Source organism: Panthera onca, chromosome F1 (genome assembly GCF_046562875.1).
Source record: "Panthera onca isolate mPanOnc1 chromosome F1, mPanOnc1 haplotype 2, whole genome shotgun sequence".
In the NCBI taxonomy this organism is placed as follows: Eukaryota; Metazoa; Chordata; class Mammalia; order Carnivora; family Felidae; genus Panthera; species Panthera onca.
The window spans coordinates 64,974,928-64,997,991 of NC_138355.1; the positions used below are offsets into that span (position 1 = coordinate 64,974,928).

General features: G+C 46.3%; 1 protein-coding gene and 1 long non-coding RNA gene across 6 annotated transcripts in view; one reads left to right on the forward strand and one right to left on the reverse strand.

The window, feature by feature from the left end:
• LOC132686599 (uncharacterized) overlaps positions 1 to 23,064 on the reverse strand; it is a 34,944-nt gene that overhangs the window by 8,868 nt on the left and 3,012 nt on the right. Inside the window, exons 1-3 of one of the 3 annotated variants that reach the window (XR_013553288.2) lie at positions 18,443 to 18,528; positions 15,923 to 16,148; positions 14,886 to 15,003 (exon numbers count right to left, since the gene is read on the reverse strand). This is a non-coding gene — a long non-coding RNA (uncharacterized LOC132686599). Of the gene's footprint in view, positions 1 to 12,266; positions 12,358 to 14,885; positions 15,004 to 15,922; positions 16,149 to 18,442; positions 18,529 to 23,064 lie in introns of those variants that run through there. The other 2 variants (XR_009613805.3, XR_013553287.2) reach the window with 2 other exon arrangements.
• CCDC190 (coiled-coil domain containing 190) lies at positions 4,232 to 12,057 on the forward strand. 3 transcript variants are annotated; one of them, XM_078441347.2, is made up of 5 exons: positions 4,234 to 4,649; positions 5,692 to 5,890; positions 10,751 to 10,874; positions 11,145 to 11,545; positions 11,909 to 12,026. In XM_078441347.2, exons 2-5 carry the CDS (start codon positions 5,704 to 5,706, stop codon positions 11,914 to 11,916), a joined length of 720 nt encoding a protein of 239 aa, XP_078297473.1. In that variant the 5' UTR covers positions 4,234 to 4,649; positions 5,692 to 5,703; the 3' UTR covers positions 11,917 to 12,026. The 3 variants fall into 3 exon arrangements, with proteins under 3 accessions (XP_060500446.1, XP_078297473.1, XP_078297472.1); XM_078441346.2 differs by having other exon boundaries at positions 4,314 to 4,649; positions 11,145 to 11,712; positions 11,909 to 12,057; XM_060644463.3 differs by lacking the exon at positions 11,909 to 12,026 and having other exon boundaries at positions 4,232 to 4,649; positions 11,145 to 11,895.

Here is a 23,064-nt window from a genome sequence, read left to right on the forward strand (position 1 = left end):
GGGCAATTCCCGTAGAATTCAATCCTTCATGGTGGAAGCAGAAGCCTCCTGAATCTTTTTGACAAGTTGAAATTCGTTATTTTTTCAATCAACTTTACTGAGGTATAATCTATATACTTTAAAATTCACAGTTGATGTCTCCAGGTTATTGATTTTGACAAATGCATGCAACATATAATCACCTCTATCTCCCCCGGAAAGTTCCCTCATTCCTTTTTGCCATCAGTCTTCATCCACACCTCTCAACCTGGGCAACCACTTATCTACTCTCTGTCACTACAGAGTAATTGCATCTGTCCTGATATTTTAAATATATAGAATCATTTTGTCTTTTGTAACTGGCTTCCTTCACCAGTATCATGTCTGAAGATTTATTCACGTCATTGTATGTAACAATGTTTTGGCTTTTTTATTTCTGGGTACATGCTTTCATTTCTTTTGGTTAAATACCTAGGAGTAGAATTGCTGGGTCTTATGTAAGTATATGCTAAATTTTATGAGAAATTGACAAACTCTTTTCCAAAATGGTTACACAATTTTACATTTTCAGCAGCAAGGCCTAAAAGTTTCAATTGCTCTGTATTATCACCAAGAATGGTTTTGCCACTTTTTAAAACTTCAATTTAATCTAAATACTGAATATAAGTGGTGAAGGTAGACATCTTTGCTTGGTCTGTGATCTTATGAGAAAGAATTCAATCTTTCACAATTAAGCACGATTGCTAGCTATCAGCTTTTCATAGCTATCCTTTATGAGACTGAATAAGTTCCCTCTCAGTCTTGGTTTGCTAACAGATTTTACCAAGAAGGAATTTTGGATTTTGTCATCCTTTTTCTTTATCGAGGGAGCTAATTATATACTTTTCTTTATTCGTCTGTTAATATGATGATTCACATTGATTTATTTTCCAATGTTAATCACCCTTCCATTCTTGGGAAAACCACATTTGGTCATAATGAATTATCCTTTTTATATATTTGATATATTTGATAAGATAGACCTTTACATTTATGATCACGAAGAATGTTGGGGCACCTGGGTGGCTCAGTCAGTTAGGTGTCCAACTTCAGCTCAGGCCAGGATCTCACACTCCGGGAGTTCGAGCCCCACGTCAGGCTCTGTGCTGACAGCTCGGAGCCTGGAGCCTGCTTCAGATTCTGTGTCTCCCTCTCTCTCTGCCCCTGCCCTGCTCAGGCTCTGTGCCTCTCTCTCTCTCAAAAAAGGAATAAACAATTTAAAAAAATTTTTTTAAAGAATGTTGTTCTATAGTATTCATTTTTCTTGTAATGTCTTTTTCTGGTTGTGGTATCCAGGTTAGGCTAACCTCATAAAAATAATGCCTCCTTTTCAATTTTCTGGGAGAGTTTCTGTAAAATTGGTATTAGTTGCTCCTCAAATGTTTGGTAGAATTGCCCAGTTTACTGTGCGGGAAGGTTTAAACTACAAATTCTGTTTGTTTCATCTGTATGAGGGTATTTAGTTGATCAATGTCTTTGAATGATCTTTGGCATTTTATGTCTTTCAAGGAATTTGTCTTTTTCATCTAGTTTGTCAAATTGTTGGTGTAAACATATTTATAATACTCTATTAGCTTTTTACTATCTATCGAGTCTGTAGTGATGTCCCCTCTGTTATTTCTGATATTGGTAAATGTTGTCTTCTCTCTTTCTTTATTACTTTTTTTTTTTTTTTTTTTTTTAGCAGTTAGATTTTGTATACTTTGGAGTCATTCTATTCGTGTTTCTTTTGCTTGGGATTCATTGAGCTTCTTGAATTTGGTACTCCTCCCTGCTGATCCTAGCTGCCTTGTTTTACTGGACTTCTAGCTCTGTCTCCTCAACTCAGGGAATCCACTGCCTGTCTGCCCATTCCTATGATGTGGCCTGCAAAATCTTTCCAGCAGTAAGCTTGGCAATAATAAAGATCCCTGGCTTGTTTCTGCTCTCTCAGGGACTGCTATCCTATCTGTCTGATGTCCAATGGAACAAAAAAATCATTTCATGAATTTTGTCTGATTTTTACATTGTTTCATATAGAAGAGTAAATCTAGTTCCTGCTACTCCATCTTTGCTGGAAACCAGGAACTAACTTCTACTGAATATCTACTATGCACAAACACTTTTCATTTCTTCTTTCATTCAATTCTATTAGAAGTCCTATGATGAACATACACTATTAGTCCTTTTCACAGATGAGGAAACCAGGGAATACGACAAATTAATGAACAAAGTCATACATCGTATTAAATGACAGAACTAGGGGCAACTGGATGCCTTGGTAAGTTAAGCATCTGACTCTTAATTTCAGTTCAGGTCATGATCTCATGATTCGTGTGTCAGACTCTGAGCTGACAGCACAGAGCCTGCTTGGAATTCTCTCTCTCCTTCTCTCTTGGCACCTCCCCTGCTTGTGCTTTCTCTCCCTCTCAAAATAAATAAATAAATGTAAATAAATAAATAAATAAATAACAGAATTATTTGATCACAGATGTGTTTTACTACAAAAGGATGCTACCTCCACATAAAGCAGAGAGACAGAAAAGTGCATGAATGCAAATAAATAAAATACACTCTGTAAAATTTACTTTAATCATAACTATTTAAATGATCAGTTGAAACTGCCCCTTTTTCTAGTGGTGACAGCAAGATGTGATCTGGGAGCAACAATTTTACATTTCCAATGACTATCTTTGTTGATTTTCCTTTCTTGCCCTTTAATGGTATCATGGGCAGATTCTCCACATTTCTGGCCACTTTGGCTATAAAAAGTCCAGTCCACTTTGAAGTTCCAATCCCATATGCAATCTAAACCCTTCCCTCACTAGACTCCAAGGGACTTGGGAGAGAATTTACCAGTCTTCCTTCTCCAACCCCTGGGGTGGCACGAGAAACATGGTCTTGTTTTGTATACTTCCCCTCCCTGTCTTCTCAATATCTGACCCCTCTGAGGTTGAGGGGTCAAAGGGGAACAGAAGAGGCAGAGCTCTTCCTGTATAACGGCTGCTTGGGTGGTGCTGAGGCACTACTAGTCTTTCCCTGACCTGTGAGGCTCCTATTTTCCTGCTGTGCTCTGCTCTTAAGATGTATTTTCATGAGGAAGCTCACCTTCAGTCAGCTCTCTCTGTCCCTGCTCCTTTGGCCCAGCGTGTGGTTCTATACCCGCTCTGGTAAAGTATTACCTTACTTGACCTAGAGTCTTCCATGGTTTCTGCCTCCTTCTATAACCCCTCTGCCCCTTCACGTGGAGCCAGGAAGCTGCCGAGGTCCTCTTTGGCACTCCCAAAGGACCAAGGGGAGCTAGGATGGGTTTGGCCACCATTCCCTTGCACACTCACCACACTAAGGCTCATTCCTGTCCTCCAGCCTTGGATTATCTCTCCAAGCCTCCCTTCTCAGCTCTCTCTCAAGATGACACGGAGTAAGCAGCTTTTCTAAGAAATCCCTCACCATCATCAGCCCTGGCGGCAGTGAAGGGGAATATTTCTGAGGTTCTGTGGGTCATCGAGTCCCTCTGGGGAGCGAGCTGCCAGTCTCTTCCCCTGCTGGCACTCTAAGCTCTAGGTTGGTATTCTTGGAATCCCCAGCGCCTTCATTTAAATTCTGGAGGTGAGAGAATTACCTCATGGGAAGGGATGGGAAGGGAATTACCTCCTGCTGAGAGAATAATGGCTTTCCCCTTTCCCTCCCCCTGTCCCCAGTAATCTCTTCATAATAGCTTGTTTGCTAGGTGATGACTGTGGGTAATAGGGCTGTTTTCGGTCCTCTCAGCAAGCTCTGGGGGGGGTGGGGATGGACAGGTCCTAGGACTGGCAATCCTCTTTAGACTGACACAGGAGTGCCTCTTGTTTTCCAGCAAAGCCCCACCCCACCCCCCGACCCCCGGCAACAGTAAAAATCCCACTTAATATCCTGTTCTACAACCCGTAGTTCAACTGGCCTTCTGCCGCAGCTCTCCAAACTCTGATGACAAAAGTCAACTTCAAGTTCAGTTTGCCTAATTCTGTGGTCACAGCTGAAAATCTCAAGAAGCTATGAAGTACACAAGACGCGTAGAAGCCCGAGAAAAGTCAGCAGGGTGTGCAACAATGCAGAAAGAAACAATTCACGACTCTCACCACAAAATGTGCACATTCTGACCAAGGCAAAAGCCAAAACCAAAACCTGGTGCCTTCTCTGGGAGCGTGATTCCCAAGAGGCAGGAAGGAGTGTAGTGGGCGGGGGGAGGGTATGGCAAACCAGGAGGAAAAAGAGAGGGGGGGCGGGGAAGGAGAGAGACTGTGAGTACAGCAAGACACTCTCTGCTTTCATTCTTGGTTCCCATGGACACAACCCAGAAGGAGCGCTGTGGGCCCCGCTCTGGGAGGGCTGGAAGCTGGCAGTCTTCCTTAACTCACAGAGCTATTTAGAGCACTGGGATTGGTGCCCGTGTCCAGGGAGTTAGCATGCCCGTGTAGGGGAGGTGGCATGGGAGAGAGCTTAAATCGTATTCAAACATTCTACCCCCCACCCCCGCCCAGCCTCTCCCTCCTCGCTCCTCAACACCAAACTCCTAAATTTTCTGAAGGAAAACAAGTGCATTAATCCAGTCTCAGCCTCACGCCGCAAAAGATACAAGCAGCATTCTCCCGGTGAGCAACCTGGCTTTGTAGGTAAGTGCCACCCACCCGTCCTTTGTTTAAAGTTCAGTCTACACTTAGACTATAAAGCAAGCTGTCTTAACGCGTCTTTCCTGGGCCCTGGCCTTATCCTCCCTTTCAACGCCAAGCTTTCTCCTGCATTATTATCACCAAAGCTCCATCGATAGCGATGCATTTATATCCTGGGCACATATTGTGCTCTCAGCGCTGAATATGTATTGCAAAGGACTCCAAGACCAGGAAGGTGTGTCCAGCCTGTGTGTGCGATAGAGTTCCCCAGAGGAGGAAGCCAGCTTGGGCTTGGGGATCGGGGGACAAGAAGGGCAGAGACCATGGGGCTCTGAAAAGACGGGTGAGGGCGTCCAACCCAAGCTGTTTCACCAGTGCCGCCCAGACTGCTGGTCTGGGATGCCTGCACCGTTTTGTGACCAGTAGGTCCCGACCCTTCCCATATTCGAAATGTTGATTGTTCAGATTTGGTGTGGATCCTTGGATTCCACAGCCACAAGTCTGAAAGCCCCCTTGGGAGTAGACACTGTGACTCAGTCACCACCACCCTCAGCACTTAGCATAGCACCTAGCACCTGGTAGGCTAACAGGCTGCGTGGACCCATGCATGTGTGAATGAATGAACAGAAGGGGCCCCAGAATATCTCCGCCTAAGTCCCAGATCCTCTCTAGACCCCCGAGCAGGATTTTTGGGGAGGCTTCAAGGAACAGAAGGATCTCTTTTATTGGGGGCAACATGCCTTACAGATGTAAAGTGTTTCTATTTTTTTTCCCAAAGAGTTATTCGTATGCTTGATCTTCACGGCAGTGTGACTGGGGCCCTGGGGGACCCTATCATCTATCACTATCTTATTGACAAGGACACTGAGCCTCAGAGCAATGATTTTGCCCTCAATCTGGGAATCCATTAGGATAGGGCCAAAGTTCCCAATGGTGTGACTTCATCGAACGCTGAAACCTGATTGAAAGCCAGGGGTCTGGGTCCCCATCTTGCTCTATCGGGTGAATCGCGGGGCCTGGGAGAATCTTGTTTTACTGCCCCTAGATCGGGAAGAGGATGGAGAGGCACATGGTCGGGGGGCCTCTGTCTAAGCACTTCGATTTGGAGAGGAAGAACGCCAGGCAGGCCGACGCCAGGCTCAGCCAAAGACTGCAGAGACTGGAGCGGGTCTGCCTCTACCACATGAAGTTGCTGACCCGCGAGCAGAGACAGCTCCAGAAAGAACTGCAGAGGCTGCGGGAAGGTGAGGCCTCCGGCTCTGGGGAAAGGCAGGGCGGCGAGCCATCGGGCTGAGGCCAGAGTGACACCGTCACCTCCTAAGAGGGCTCTCTCAGGGGCCTGAATCCCAAGGAAGCAAGACCCTGACCCGACCTGGATTTCAGGCTGCCCTCCCTTCCACAGCCCTCCTTCCTCATGTACACAGCTCGCTGGAGAGGCTCACACAACAAGCCTTTTTGAGCTAATACCTCTCAGGCTTCCAGTCACTTCTGTGTTTCAGATGAGCTCTGCCTCGCTTAAGGTCTTCATCGCCTTCTTTCTTATGTCTCCTTCCGCTGTCCTTTCACTACATCTGGGTGGATTTGGTTTCACCTCTTTTTTTTTTTTTTACACCTGGTCAACAACCATGGATTGAGCAACTGTCAATGTGCAAGCCGCCTTAGGAAAGGGAAGTGAAAACAGCCAAAAAAAGACCCCCGGGCTTAGCGACCACAGAGCAGCTATCCTCGAACTGATGGCCGCCCTCCGAGAGGGCTGAGGACAGAGCATTCCGCCATTTTCAACACTCTCCAATGTTGGAGACACGGAGGGCCTCCTTGCCTTCTGGGCAAAAGGAACTTCTCAACCACCCTTCTTGGGCTTTAACGTGTGTTCCCACTAGAGCCTGCAGATCTGGCTTCGATTAGAAAATTTCAAATAAGCCATCGTGGTGTATTCGTACTGTGTTTTCTTTGACTCCATAAGCCAAAGGGCAAATATTTCTGTCATTTTCCCAAAGAGGCCTCTTTACCTATAAGCTGTGTGCTCCCATTCTTGATACCATTGCTCTTCCAAAACACCCCCAGTCTCCACAGAATAACCCTTTCCAAATGTATACATCACTTAGAAGGCTATCTGGTTCACAGAGACTATAGCGTTAAGTAGTGATAACAAAAATAATGTAACTAACTTCAAAAACTAGTTCCTAGTTCGTAGCTACTGGTCGTCGCAGAACGAAGGACTACACGGCGGTGTCCAGAATCTCAGACTTTCCAAAGCTGTCTACACCATTCAGTAAAAATTGAGAAGAACTCCCTTCTCAATGATCCCATTAAAATATGGTGGCTTGGGGCATCTGGGTGGCTCAGTCAGTTAAGCGTCTGACTCTTGATTTCGGCTCAGGTCATGATCTCACAGTTTGTGAGTGTGGGCCCCCCTTGGGCTCTGTGCTGACAGCACAGAGCCTGCTTGGGATTCTGTCTCCCTCTTTCTGCCCCTCCCCCTCTTGTTCTTTCTCTCTCTCTCAAAATAAATAAAAATAAACTTAAAAAAAAAAAACATGGTGGCTAAGAACATAGACTCTGGACCCAGACTGTCAGGGTTGAAACACTGACTCTGTCACTTCCTAGCAGTGAGGCCTTGGGTGGCTTGCTGGACCTGTCTGTGCCTCAGTTTCCTCACATGTAAAATGGGAAAGACGTTCCCTACCTTGTGAAGTTATCTGAGGATTCAGCAAGCACTTGGAACAGGACCTAAACACACAATCAGTGTCATATAAGTGTTTTCTCCTAGGCCTTAATCAATCAGTCAATAAAAGATGATTACAGGATTAAACCTTGCTACTGCTTTGTTGAAAATTGCCACCGTTGTGTAGTTTATAGAAACCGCATCCATCCTTGAAAGAATTAGGTTGTGATATTACTTCAAAATTCAGCATGCATGGGGGAGGGGAAGGAAAAAAAAAGTTAGAGAGGGAGGGAGCCAAACCATAAGAGACTCTTAAAAAAAAACCGAGAATAAACTGAAGGTTGGTGGGGGGTGAGAGGGAGGGGAAAGGGGGTGATGGGCATTGAGGAGGGCACCTGTGGGGATGAGCACTGGGGGTTGTATGGAAACCAATTTGACAATAAATTTCACTTAAAAAAAAATTCAGCATGGAAAGGATCCACCCCAGCTCGGCAAAACTATGGCCCTTCTCACTGAAGGCAGGTGCCGGAACTCAGAAGCTCTGAAAATGCTGCAGCATGTTCCAGAGGAAAACCAGGCATCATGAATCAATGTAAACGTGTTTAGGTCTACACAGCTAATATGTGGACACAGGAGTGAAGAGTAATGTCCAAACAGCTGGTCTGGGGATTATTTCTAACCCAGGTTGGGTCTGAAAGATGACTCAGAGCAAGTAGCTGAACTTCTCCGCTTTCCATTTCCCTGTCTTAAATGGTTACAACAAACTAGACTAAGAGCTCACACACTGGCAAAGAATCTTCGAAGCCATCTGGCTGAATCCCACTTCCATTCTCAGAAAGGACACTGAAGGCCATATACCTATTTTCAGTGAGGGGGCGCTGGTCATGCAAAAGGCCAGGCCCCGAGGTAGGTGGCTGTGCTGGCCGAGTAGAGAGTTTGCCCCAGCGGCAGGGGGTGTGGGGAAAATCTGGACCAGGAGGCAGAAAACTGATTCAGGGGCCTCCAACTCTACGTCCTTCAGAAAGTTATATCCTCTCTAATCCTCAGACTTTTAGATGGTAAAGTTAAGGGAAAGGGGAAGAAATAATATATATTAAGTCTCAGTATTTATCAGGCACTGTACTAGGCAGTGTTTTCCCATGATTCACTCACCAAAATTGTTACTGAGATTCAACTATATGCCAGGTGGTGGACTGTCTAAAGTGCATATTCCCAGCCCTCATCTGTAGAGATTTGGATCGGCAGGTTGGGAATCGGGCTCAAAAATCTACATTCGCAACTGAGGTGGTACTAAGGCAGATTATTCTGGGACAGGTATTTCGTGGACCGGACTTTACAAAGCACTGTGACAGCTACTCCCATAGGTGAAGGAATGTAAATGTGAAAAAAACAAAACAAAACAAAAAACCATGGTCTGTGCCCCCTTCGATGTTCACATTTGATTTGGAAGGTAGCGGTGCTTGTGAAAAAATGATGATACAAGATACTAATTACTAAATTAGAGTTATTTGCATAGTAGGACACGAGTGTAAGAAGATTCCTATGTCTATCAAAGGAACTGAGGTGAGATCTCCCCAAAGAGGCAGAGTGTAAGCAGAATCTTAGAGGAGGGGGAGAATGAAGGGGTGGGGGGGGTGTGGTTTGTCATGAGCACATGTGGAGTGAGGCCACTCCTGCGAGAAGGAAGAGCACGTACAAACGCGTGTGCATGTGTGCACAAGGCTTGCTACAAACAGCCCGGTACTGAGGAGGCTAAGGGGCGAGGAGAAGATGAGGGAGGCGCTGTGTAGACGCAAAGCGGTGTAGACAGTGTCTCTGATCACGAAGAGGGTGATGGGTCTTCCAAAAGAGTTTAGATTTCACCCTATCGCGTCTGGGAGTGGGGAGATGACACATTCCCTCTGGCTGCAATGTTTAGGAGAATTCCAAAGCCCAGGCCTAAACTGGGGAATCGGCCAAGTGAGGAAAAGAAGTATTTTGCGATATTCGGAAAGTGGAATTGTCAGAGCTTTGTGATTAATTATGCGTCCCGGAGGAACTAAAACCAGAGTCAAGAGTCTATTGCCTGGCACAGGGCAGGCATCCAAACAGCCTTGTGAGTTGGATAGCTGGATGCATACAGGTGGCATGCCTCCACAGGAGAACCCTGGAGAAAGATCAAGTTTTGGAGAAAAGATACATTCGTTTCTGAGCCTGTTGGCCCAACAGGGCTAAACTGCAGAAGAATGGCCTGGGCGGGAGAAGTAGCTTAAAAATCTCCTGGCTTATAGGAAATAGATGAAGTTCTTACATGGTTCAGACCTACACACATACAGGCAGGCACGCACACACGCAAGCAGGTGACGGAGGAAGAAGGGCTCACAAAAGACTATCTCTTGTCTCGACTACCTTCCAAGGCAATGATCGGATGAAACAGTGTTAGGAGATGAATGTGAATTCTAGTCCCCTCATCTGGACATGTTCCCTCTGCCCGGTGCCTGCTAACCCCAGTGCAGGTTCAGGGAACCCACTCCCATTAAAGCAAACCAGTGCAAGACTTTCAACCCCAAGTGAGCGACTCATGAGGTGTCTTGAAAACTAACTGGGTCCTCCACAGGGACCATGACTACAAGATGCCGAAACATTTACTCCAAGAGTGAAAAACCCACTTACTCATAGCCAGCAGTTGCCGCTCGTGGTTTGGGCGAGAAGGAGGTCACATAACTGAGGTGAATGAAACAATAGGGCGCCATCTCTGGGTATCGCTCACACCTAGTTATTTTGCCTTGAAAACACCAGGCTTGCCAAATACAACATTCAAAAGCAAAACCTCCACGGGCCCCACAGCCGGTTTAAACCTCTGATCTCAGTGTTTCTAAATCCTTATTAACATGTCGTAGGTCACGCCACACCGGGGGATAGCTGTAAGGTTTTCTGTCTTCATCCATCATGGCAGATCACCCTTATGTGTATGTGGTCAGAGGGTATTCACATGCTCCTTCTTTGCCCAGAGTCCAGCATCCTTTCCCTTCTTCTCTTACTAGATTAGTTTTTAGGGCTTCCATAAGAGAGAACCACTAACTGGGTGACTTACTTATTGTCACATGGTTCTGGAGGCTACAAGTCCAAGATCAAGGTGTCCGGAAGGTTGATTCCTTCTGAGGCTGTGTGGGAAGGACTTCTTCTAGGCCTCTCTCCTTACAGTGTCTATGGCTGTCTTTCCCCTACATCTCTTCACACTGTCTTCCCTCTGTGTCTGTGTCCAAATTTCCCCTTTTTATAAGGCTACCAGCCCTATGGATTAGGGCTCCCCCTAATGACCTCATCTTGACTATCTCTGCAAAGGCCCTATTTCCAAATAAGATCACATTCTGAGGTGCTGTGGGGATTAGGACTTCAACATGTGACATTTGGGGAAGACACGATCAACCCATAACCCTTATTCATTAACTCAAAGCAGATATTGTCAAGAAAAAGCTCTCCTCTGATTTGCGGAATGAAATTCAGAAGAGACCAGAAGACGTCCTTGTGTCCTCACCACCAAGAGGGAAGAAGCATGGAGGTCCACACACTAATAACGTTAGGTAAGAGAATGCTTGCTAAACTCATGGAGATGCCATTGAATCCCTCTTCCCAACTGACCTCCCAAAGTCATCCTCTCCCTGAGAAAATGTTGCCTTTTCTCCTTAAGCAACAAGACACTTCCCCATTCTGTGACCACCCCCTTCTCAGCCACTTCATTACCTCAGCCGATACCAACTGAAGGGGACCGTGGTCTGACACCTGGAAAACTCAAAATATGGGCCTTCTTGTTGTTTTTCACAGATCTTTCTTCTTTTTACCTCCTTCCCCAGAGTGCTGGCCACCAACATGACCCAAGAAATGTACAGAACTAAGTCCCAGATGCCTCTTTTCCATCACGCTGGCTTCAAAGACGCCACGAAAAGCAAAGAGCAGTCGCTATCTCAAAATTACAGAGCTTCTCACTTCACAGCCGAGAAGCCACAAGCCCAAGAAGAAGATTTCATGAGCCCACCAAAAGGCAAAGACTCCAACAAGGGCATCTCTATTCTGTGTCAACATCAAGACGTCTCCATCAACACCCTAGACCAAGGCCCTGGTTCCAGCCCAGTTTGTGAAAGTAGAACAGCACACATGGATGAGACCAGACCAAAGGATGCCAGCCTAAACCCAGACCCCAATGTGGGGAAACAAAGTCCCTTGAATCCCATGGAATGTGCAAGAAACTTGAAAGGCGAGTCCTTCACACCTACCTTCTTAGAGCTGTTTGCTAAGGTCAGAAATGCCCACTACCTCCGGCACAGGGTCCCCCCGGAGTCTGAGAGATTGCTTAGCATTGGGGAGATATTCGGGCACAAGGAATCCTTACAGCCCAGAACAGGACAGGAGTGTAAGAACAGGGTGAGCATCTAATTTCCTTCCTCTCTAACCACCTAGTGTAACCTCACAATAACTTGCTAAAAAGATGTATTCCTCAAGTAATTGTATATATACATACACATATATAGGTACACACACACACACACACACACACACATATACATATATGTCAATTTTATTTTAAACCCTCAGGTTTTTCTTTTTTTTCCTTTTACAGGGATATAATCTCTCACTGAATGAGCAATACAAGTATACAAAAAAGGAGGGGAGAGATGAATCTTCTGACAACACTTTAAGGGGTGCGTATATGTTGCGGATGTCATCAAAAATATGAATCTACATTGACGACTAGACTTTTTTCGAAAGGAAAAATATGAAGGGTCCTGCTTACGTTGGCCACCCTTTTCTTATAGGAAGTTCTTATGGTGCCACCTTCTGGCACAATGACATAGCTCTTCTCTTCGAGTTCACATCTAACATCCATGCGGGGAGAGGGACTCAGTTGGAAACAGTTACCATCATGAGGTCTATAATTAAAACCTGCTCTCTCCGGCCACAGCCCTGGGCTCATCGGGAAGTCCTTGCCTCACCTCTTTCCTTTCCACGTGGCTCCACTTTAGCTTTCTCATTCTCGTTTCCACGTGCTCATATCACACTTTCTGGATCCTAATAACAGAATAATACACAGTTTACAACACTTCCTCTAACATCTGACGTTTCTCTCAGAAGCAAAGCAACAGAGGAAGGCGGGCCGGGGCGACAAAACCGATTCATGGATACTGAATGTATTCACACTGGCCCGTGACCAAGCTAGCAGGAACAGGGTCACATAGTTTACAGAACCCCTCTGCAAAGTGCCCCCAGCCCTTTCTTTTACGTCCTTCCTTCGTTCTTCCTCCTCGTCTTCTGCTTAAACCCCATCTGTCTCCATTACAATCACCCTCCAAGGGTGAATTTCCAAAAATGATTTATCCTACTTCTACGTGAGCCTTTTCTCTGGCTCAGCCACTGGAGGACGGGCCATCACCAAGGCAGCCGGGAGGGTGGCCCCAGCCTGAGCCTCTGCTCCACACGCCATCAAATCCTCCACTCCAAGGACACCTCAGTCTTGTGAGCTCGAGAAATAAACATTCTGCACATGCCTCCTCATAACTGTGCTTGTGTCTTCATAGACCTGACGGGCCCGGATCTGTCTGTGCTTCTAACGCCAGTATTTTGGACACGCTACTTTGAATGACATGTGATGCACTGCCACAAAATTGTGCATTTCCAGGGGCGCCTGGGTGGCTTAGTCGGTTAAGCGTCCCACTTCGGCTCAGGTCATGATCTCATGATTTGTGAGTTCCAGCCCCACATCGGGCTCTGTGCTGACAGCTCAGAGCCTGGAGCCCGCTTCGGATTCTGTGTCTCCCTCTCTCTCTCTGACCCTCCCCTGCTTGTACTCTGTCTCTCTCTCTCCCAAAAGTAAATAAAAAACATTTTAAAAAAAAAGAAGGAGGAGGAGGAAGAGAAGGAGAAGAGCAGTTGAAATCCCTGGGCTTCACAAGGCATATCAAGCTCCAGGATGGCTTGTACCCAGTCATCTGAAGTCACTCATTCATACCCTGGTCTCAGCTGGGGATACACGTGCTCCCCAAAAGACATTCGGCAGTGTCCAGAGACAATTCTAGTAGTCGCAACCCAGGCAAGGGGTTTAAGAAACCCCAACCTACATACCGTTGCATTAAATCTTTGCAAAACCCTCTGAAGGGCAGGAAATCCGTGAGACGACCGCTTCTGTTTTACAGAAAAGAAAATCGAGCCTCATGATAAGCCAAGCGACTCTCTCCGTTCCAGAGTGTGACTGAGGCACAAAGGCCAGGATGCTGCTTTCCTGTCCTAACTTCTCTCTCAAAAAGAGGGTGGCGGGGGGGGGGGGGTCGTGGCACCGTTGTCCAATGGCTTGTGTCCTCATTTTCACTTTGAAATACTTTCTCCCTATAAATAAAAATCTTAAACAATCAAATTAGAAAGAAATGGTGAAAAGGAAAACTGAGTACTTCAATTTTGAGGGAATATGACACTTTCTACTACAGCCATTCATGTATTTAGAGATATATTGAGGAGAATGTCTTCTCCATTTAGCGCCCCCCCCCATGAGGAAAAGGGGGCTTTCACCTTGATACCTGAACCCATCCAATGGGCAGGGGATCCATGCTTCACCTGTAGGCAGAGGCACCTGGAAACTCTGAGGTGGTTGCTCAGCCTCTTACCCAGGGTCCCGAAGTTCTGGAGGCTGTTGAGAGGGACCCCAAAGGTCCCCACAACCCACAGTGATTAGGTAAGTTGCTACCAGTAACTCTGGAGCAGCAGCCCCCCTGAGGGTGAAAGCCCCAAAGGCAAGGCGATGGGAGGAGAACTTGGAGGGCGTCACCCCCACACCAAGAACCCCAGGACAGCAGAGGCTCAGTCCAACCAAACAGAAGTCAACAGTCCCACATCACCAGCAACAGCCACCAGCATAGCAAGAACTGCTGAAAAACAAAGGAAAGCCAGGGCACCTGGGTGGCTCAGTCGGTTGAGCGTCTGACTCTTGATTTCGGTTCAGGTCATGATCCCGGGGTCGTTGGATCGAGCCCTGCCTCAGGCTCCACGCTGAGCATGGAGCTTGCTTGAGATTCTCCCTCTCCCCCACTCATGAGCTCTCCCTCTCTCTAAAATACATTTTTTAAAAAAATTAAAAAACAAAGGGAAGCCAGGGATGTGTGAGCCAAGTCCTTCCCTCGCCCGACCCGACCCCAGCCCTGTGCAGGCGTTGAGACACTGAGGGCAGAAGGAGGGAGACAGGGGAGGTCCAACCTCACACTTGTGCTGAGCCCAAGCTGCACTGGGGTGGGGAAGAAAGACTTTAAATCGGACGAGGACCCAAAGTGATAATATCTAATGTGGTCGAAGAATGTCTACCAGAGATGAAACTTGTAAACCAGAAGTAACCGGAAGTTGTCGGATCAGACTGAGGTCGGATTAAGCCAAGCTGGTAGCAGTTACCGGGAGAAGAGCCCCCCACCCCACCCCATCCCATGGTTACACGTCATCGAGCTGGGATTTCTCAGTCTACTTTACAGGGAAGAGCATCGTGCTGAGAAACATTCAACAAGGAACACACGTGCTTATTACACAACCTCATCTCAGATGGGGCTGGGGATGTGGCTCACCTCAGACTTATAGGAGAAAATTTCCTTAATTAGATGTTGTATGAACTAGGCACCAGTCCTCCCATCGTCCTGCCCCCGCGAACATGCTCTGGGTCCCAACAGCTGCATCACTTAGAAACTGTGGATGAGATTTAATGTAATCAGTTCAATTACTTTGAATTGCTCAAGTTTAATTCCCTTCGAGTTGCACCATGAAGCTGGGCCAGGAAGAAACCTTCCCAGGAAAAGGAAAACACGTGCAACTATACATACAAAGACTCCAAACACACTTAACACATGTTGCTTGGAATCAAACCCAATGTTAGCATGGGGCTTCTCAACTCAAAACTATTTGTAATAAAATATTATTCCAAAAGTGTGTGACAAGAGAAAATGTAGGCAAGCTATCGATAAAGATGTCTAATTCTGCAATTCACTACTGGGAATTTTTTTTCATGTTTATTTAGTTTTGGGAGAGAGAGGAGGATGAGGAGGAGGGGCAGAGAGCAAGGAGGACAGAGGATCCAAAGAGAGCTCTGCGCTGACAGCAGCGAGCCCGATGTAGGGCTCGAACTCACGAACTGTGAGATCATGACCTGAGCCAAAGTTGGACACTCAACCGGATGGGCCACCCAGGTGCCCCACTACTCGGAAATTTTGAACACTCTTGCTGAGGACTATTTGTGCATGATGAGGCAAAAGAAATGAGACAACAGACAATATGTTCAAAAGCAAAGGATAAAAGCTAAGACTGCAGGAGGAGGTCTGACAGTGCTGGAGAAGCCACCGGAAGTGGGAAGTAGGCTCCTACATGGCCATCACTGGGGCCTCAGCCTATTCCCCCCTTCGGGCTAAGCCCTAGCAAATAGGATGGTATGAGCAGAACAATGAGCGATTCCAACAGTTATCTTAACATTATTACATAAAACGTTAGGTAGAATGTTGTAGAACATGTGCAAGCATTCATATTTGAAAGATAATTTCCCTAAAGACTTTTCCTTCATTTTCTTAGGGGGTACGCACTCAACGCAAACACTCACACACAACACTCTTCTAACCTGGCCGTGAAAGCCAGGTGCCCCATGGTCTCAGGGCACCTGGGCTGGTTCACTACAAATGCTCCCACTAACATGGCAGCTCTCGGCATGTGGGTGGGAGGTGGCGGTGTTTCAGGGAGCTTCATCCTCAGTTTCAGATATGAGATGTGAACAGTCGACCTAATACGCGTTTCACATTCTAGCAAATTTGGTAAAAATTTTCAGCAGTGTCTTCATCCAGGTCCATCTGGAAGTGAAAGCAAAAATAGATATAATTTGGTCTTAAAATTAAAGGAAAACGAGATTAATAAAATTTGGATTAAAATGGGTGGTATTTAACATGTATAGGAAGGGTGGAAAGCTATAAATTGGAAAGAGATGAGCGAGTTGGGCTCCTCTAGGAATTACTGGCAAACTGAAGACATGTGATCTCATGGTCCCAACCCTGTCCCTTACCAGGTCAGCTGGGACCCTCATGAGCAGAAACGCTGACAGATCTGAGCTTTGCTGCCCGTAACGCCCTGGTTTTGGGGCAGAAGATAACTACTGGTGCCATGACCCAAGAAGAGACAAGCCCCTATATTAAAAACACAACAGGGACCTCAATTCTGAACTCAAGACTCATTCATAATTATCTGAGCAACTAAAAGTATAAACTTTTTTCCTATTACAACTGATTCTCAACAGACATTCCTTCAGTATAGAAAATAAGCAATAATCGTTGGGGTACCTGGGTGGCTCAGTTGGTTCCATGTCTGACTCTTGATTTTGGCTCAGGTCATCATCTCACTCTTGGATCTCATGGTTTGTGAGTTTGAGCCCCATGTCGGGCTCTGGGCTGACAGGGAGGGACTTGCTTGGGATTCTCTCTCTCCCCCTCTCTCTGCACCCCCCTCCTCAAAACAAATAAATAAACATTAAAAAACAGAGAACAAGCAATAATTGTTCAGCCATATCTACTATGCTTTTGCCCCAGAGGCAGCCCTGCAGAGGCTGTAAATGATCCACACTCAGGAAATAATTCACACTCTCTGAAATCCGACTTAGAGTGATCAGAACCCCTAGGGTGAAGGGTTCTACAGCTCACCCCCACGTTACTGTTTAAACCTAAATATCACTAAAAAAAACAAAGAAACAAAGAAAAGAAGCCTATGTTTGATAAAATAGAAATAACCATCTTATTTATACTCATCCTGGAGCTTTTCATAGGATATTGGGGTTGGGAAAGGCTTTGGGCATGAAGCAGTTCAAGCTCAGTCCCAAGGCGTAAGATGACTTCTTCAAAACAAACAGAAAATGAAAATACTCGCCTTCAGTGACTCTGCCACCAATAACCTGGGTCTAGAGTTGTTCTAGAGTTTTGGCCTGGAGTCCGGTCTAGAGTCTAAAGAGTCTAGACTCCATGTACACCAATGACCTTCCCTCGTGAGGAAGATGGGAGGTCTGAGCACCTAACCTTGAGAACCAGGGGTTTAGTTATTAGACTGATACGATTCCCTAGAAGGCATTCCCAGAGATGTTGCTGAGTGCCAGAGGAAAAAAAAAGAACTCTGGGCTAAAATAAGTTTGGGGGGCCACGGGTTAAACAATAAAGACAAGCGTCTCTCTCCAAAGGGACCTAAGTCTCTAATGTGCTAACGTTATGATGAATGTCTGAGGGGAAATTATGTTCCCCTAAATGATACAATCATGAAATTTTTTGTGCATAAATCATCTTCGGGTGCTGTGGTAATTTGCTAGCCGCACTTTAGAAACATTATCTTGGAATAAAAACTAGATTAGGAGAGGTTTTTTTTTTTTTTCCTCAGGTCAGTCTAAGAGTCAACCAAGAGCTTACAATTCCAGATGACAGTAGCACGAATGACACTTTTTGTAGAGACTATTTTCCTTTCAGGTGTCCCTGCTTGCGTGCGCGCACACACACACACACGCACACACGCACACAAACGTGACAACGGCCTCACTCAAAAAATGTCTTCCGGCAAAATGACAAAAATGGTAAGAAGGCGAGGCAATGTTTGTGGCTGTTTCAGCCACTTTATATAGGTTACATGTGTTGAGCAGTAATCTTTGCTTCATTTCACAGGTGAGAAATCTGAATTCTGGATCCTGCATAGGCAGTAAATACAGAACTGGGATCAAGCCTCTTTCTGCCCACATCCCATAACCTTGCTTACTTCCACCCAAAAGCTCAACAACAATAATCGCTAACTCCAAGCACTGGGCAACCGGCACTGGTCTCGCGGAGTTTGCCATTGAGGAGAATGAACAGACCCAGAGACAAATTCAGTTAAGACTGGCGTTGTAGTCACTATTGGGCTCTGTTCTCTAACATCTATTCTACCCCGAAGGGTCAAACAAAACCAATCGTGGTGACTCTATTCTGCCTGCCAGGAACTCTTTCAGCAAAGGGCATGTGACTCGATCCTTGCCAATCAGACATGAGGAGAAGTCAGCCAAGGGCTCTGGAACAGGTCTCCCCAGTCCCAAGAAAGCAACACGGAGAAAACAGTTGTGCTCGTCTTTTAGACGCTGTCGTACCTGCGCGTGATTCCCTGAACGGCTGCCATCGTCCTGCTTGAGACTGAGGAGGAAGCCCAGGCAGTGGGGAGCAGAAGGCAGAGCTGGACAAGTGGGTGGGAGGCAGATCATAAAAGGCTTTATGTGTTGGGTGACCATATAATTTACCACCCAACCCGGAGCACTTCTGAGAGTGAGCTCGGGGATGCTACTCATAAATATGTGCCTGTTAAGGCACAAAAGGGACACATCTTCTTGCATCCGATGCCAAGGAGTGTGGGCTGTGCCTGGGTCTGGGCACTTCACAGCTTTTAAGGAAAGGAAGGCAGCTCAGTTACACCTTTCTGGCCACAGTGGGGAGAAGAGGTTCATGGAACAGGCCAAGAATTGGGATGAGGCTGGAGGCATGGTCCGTAGTAGAGAGGTGGAAGGACTGACCATGGGCATGTCATAGAGATGAGAAGGATGAAAAGTGTTTAGAAGGAAAATAACTAGGAGAACCTGGAGGCTGAGTAGCTCTGAAGGAAGAAGATGGGATTCTGAGGATGGAATCCAGTTCCTGGCACGGACGTCTACATGAAAGACGGTGTCACTTCCCAGGACTGGGGCCACGTGAAGGCCACAGTCCTCACCTCACCCCGGGGAAGGCCCCGGTGACCAAACTCTGAAGACTGGGGTAGGCTGAGCTCCCCTGGACCCGCTGAAGAGGCTTGTGTGTGAGATGGCATCTTGAAGGGATTCGTAGAAAGTAAATGAGGGGTGGGGGGAAATTGTTTGTTCTGACAAAGATTAAGAACGAGAGAAAAATTTGAGGGACAAGAATCAGTTAGTGGCTCATCTATCGGACTGTCAACAAGAAAAGACTGAGGGCAACATATTGTGACGTGTCTGAGGCCCAGGACACATCAAGGAGACAAACTCTCACTTCGTGCCTGGATTTTAGATCACATGCATGCTGTGACTCTGTTCAAATCATTCCCTTTCTCCCCCAGATCAGTCTGTCTCTCCCTCATTTCCTCTCCTTGTTGTCTTATCAGTTTTAATACCACTAGGGGGCCCAATTTTTATTAAGCATTCCAATGCCCGGCCGAGGCAACATATGCAATGTGGTGTTACTGGCCAGGGGATAAAATGCCCACTGCCCTATTGCTTGGGAATTCATTAACTCATTCATTTAACAAATACCTCTACTGAACACCATTATGTGATAGGTCTGTTCTTTCATCACAGAGAACAGAAAACAAGGCATGATCAATGCATGTCCGGCCAACTTCCATGCTGTTTGTTCATGCCTGTAATCTAATCCAATAAGGACATCTGATAGGCTGGTGTTTGTCCAGAAAACACACCGCTCTCTCTCCTCCCAATTTCCCTTCCAAATCGATGACCTTATGACGCACTCTACAAGAGCCACGGAGAAAAACACGAAGAGGCTAACTGAAGTTGGCCTTGAGTGTGACCACGATCAAATAATACACAGTTTCTGTAGGCCAACGATGAGTTTTCTCTTTTCCTATTACAGCTCATCTTGCAAAAAGACCCTTCGGAGCCTAAGAAGACCTTCCCTCTTTCTGTATTCTGTCGTCGGTGCCTTCAAAACCGCAGCGTCTATCGCCAACTCTCATGGCTGGTGGTGCTCAAAGCGAGAGCGGCCTTAGGATGACTCAAAAATAGTTCACCTCTTAAGGGAAAACTTCTTTCAGTTAATGAGAGCTCTCCTATTTGGTCATTCATTCAATGTGTTTTCTATTGGATACTCTCTATAAAGTCCCCATCCCAGGTGTTGGGGACACAGAAAACACCCATAAATAACCCTCCCTCTTGGAGCTTTTACTCTGGCAGGGACACCAAAGAGTAAGACAGTAATTATTCAATTAATGTTTTAATCACGATTATGATGAGTGCCAGGAAGGAGTACAGGGGCTAAGAAAGCCTGGAACAGGGGACCTGACCTCACCCGGAGAGATAAGGAAGGCTTCCCGGAGGGAAAGGAGACGTCGCCAAGGTAAAAGGGGAGGTGAGTTTCTAGAAGGAAGATGAACCTGAGATAAGGGCCTTAGATGAGAAGAAGCATGGGGTTAGGGGGTCCCGAAGGAAGAGCAGTGTGGCTGGCGCTTAGAGAGAAGAAGCAGAGAAAGGTCTGGAAAAGTTGTAGAGGAGGCAGTTTTCAGTTAAACAATGTTCACGTAACTTACAGTTGACCCTCGAACCACACAGGTTTGAACTGCGTAGGTCCACCTATAAGGGGATTTTCTGCGATAAATAAGGTACAGTACTGTACATGGATTTTCTCTTCCTTATGATTTTCTTAACGTTTCCTTTTCTCTAGCTTGCTTTATTGTAGGAAGACAGCATGTAATACATATAACATACCAAATGTGTGTTAATCTACTGTTTATTTTATAGGTAGGGCTTCCGGCCAACAGTAGGCTATTAGTGGTTAAGTTTTGGGGGGAGTCTAAAGTTATATGTGGAATTTCAACTGCTTGAGGGGTCAATGCCCCAACCCCCGTGTTGTTGCTCAAGGGTCAACAGTACTTTGGGGGGATTCATACCACTGCTTCGAAGGCCTGCGATAATGGTGAGTGGACCAGGAGACTCAGACTTTTGCTGGAACGGGCACAACCAGAAAAGAAACAGGAACGTGTATGACTCATTCCTACCGAAGCCAAGGGAGGAAGTCTCTGGTGCTGCTCACCTAGTACCTGACAGTGAACAACCTTATAAGACCCTTATTCTTATATTTGTCATCTCTCTGGTGATTGCATGTACCTGGAAAATAAGCCAGAGGAAGGAAGTAGGACCAACTGATGAGCAGCGTCCTCGCAAGTTACTTCAGGGAAAAAAAGTCCCATCACGGCTGTCTCCTGCCCTCGGGCTTATGGAATATAACTTAGCACAGCCTGTGTCAACACAAGACACAAATCCCTAATCTCCTGGGACTTGAAAATGGGCTGGGAAGGCATGGATCTAAACAGACCCCTCAACCATAACTAATTCAACATGTGTTACAGACACCGCTTGGCATAGAATTATTATTCTGCTAGTTTTCCGAGTAAAAATGGAGACCAGTCACATCCAAAAGGCAGGTTAGACAGATAATAAAGGGCTAAGCCTTATGCCTACTGGAGCTCCTCATCCTTTCCAAATTACCAGAGGACAGCAAACTACATCCCTAACACAAGCTCAAACGCCGATGTGAGTATAGATATACATATGCACGAGCATGTACGTTTATACATATGGAAATAGGCACATAAATATTCATTGCCATATTTCATCTGACCCAGGATACCATATTTTGTGACATGAACCATTATTTTCTAGTAAGAAAGAAAAAAAATGCTGCCAATTAAACTGACATCCTGTTGACTGGGAGACCCATCACAATTTCCAAGAAGTTAAAACATGAAAATGTAAGTGTTAGAATTGAAGAAACGAGGTCTATCTGAGGGTGTATATTGGGTGCGTGGCACACACCTACTTTTTTTCATGTCTGTTAACCTGTCCACAACCAAACATCATGTTAGAACATAGTCTTGGGTGATTGTCTCCTGTTGCCCAAATCATAAGAGATCAGAAAAAGATCACATCGGCACATTTCGATTGTGCTGACATCCCTTTATTCCCGCTGAAGTCCCACCGGATGCATGAAGCCTTTCCCGACAGATCGCCCTTCCCATCACTGCTGGAAGACCTGCGTTCGTACTACGCGATCCCAAACTCGATATAGAAAGTCTGATTTTCACCTCTCACCATTTCTGTTTTCAGCGGTGTTCGGCATCAGGAATAAAGGTTCTTGCAAGTGTGTGTGTGTGTGTGTGTGTGTGTGTGTGTGTGTTGTGTGTACGAGGGGGAGGGATTACTGGGGACCACACTTTCTATCTATCCCAGGGAGTTTTAGCAAGTACATCCGTAAATACCCATGCTCTTGACTTGTTCTCCCCCCAGCGCTCTAAAATGCAAAGTGTGAACACTCCCACTAGGTTGCTTTTTAGCGTTACTGGCTCTTTTCAAAAAGAGAAAGCCTCATAAGAAAATCGATGCAAGATTTGTCACTCGGACGACAAATCTCCCCTTCAGTAAATCCTTTACTTGGTTTGAATCCAGCCACCAATTATGTTTTTATTTATTTTTGAGACAGAGAGAGACAGAGCATGAGCAGGGGAGGGGCAGAGAGAGAGGGAGACAGAATCTGAAGCAGGCTCCGGGCTCCGAGCTGTCAGCCCAGAGCCCGACGTGGGGCTCGAACTCACAGACCGTGAGATGATGACCTGAGCCGAAGTCGGACGCTTAAGCGACTGAGCCACCCGGGCGCCCCTCCAGCCACCAGCTATGAAGTATTAGTTAGGAGTAGGCACTACCGAGGTAGTGGCAGAGATGCAAAGAGAAGAGTGACACTGCTCTTGGACCCCCTCCCCGGGCCAGATGAGGGCTGGAGGCTGCTCACAGAGAGGCTGTGGGGGGCAGACACCCCAACGTGCAAGCATAATGCCCTGTGATACAAGACACATATGTCACAATGCACATGACCCAAGAAAAGTTTGGGCCATAATGGTAGCTGCTTCGGGGTGACGGTGCTGAAAAGGGTTCTGAGGCCCTAGAACTCACCCACCGATCTGTGCCACCGGAAGGCATGGCTG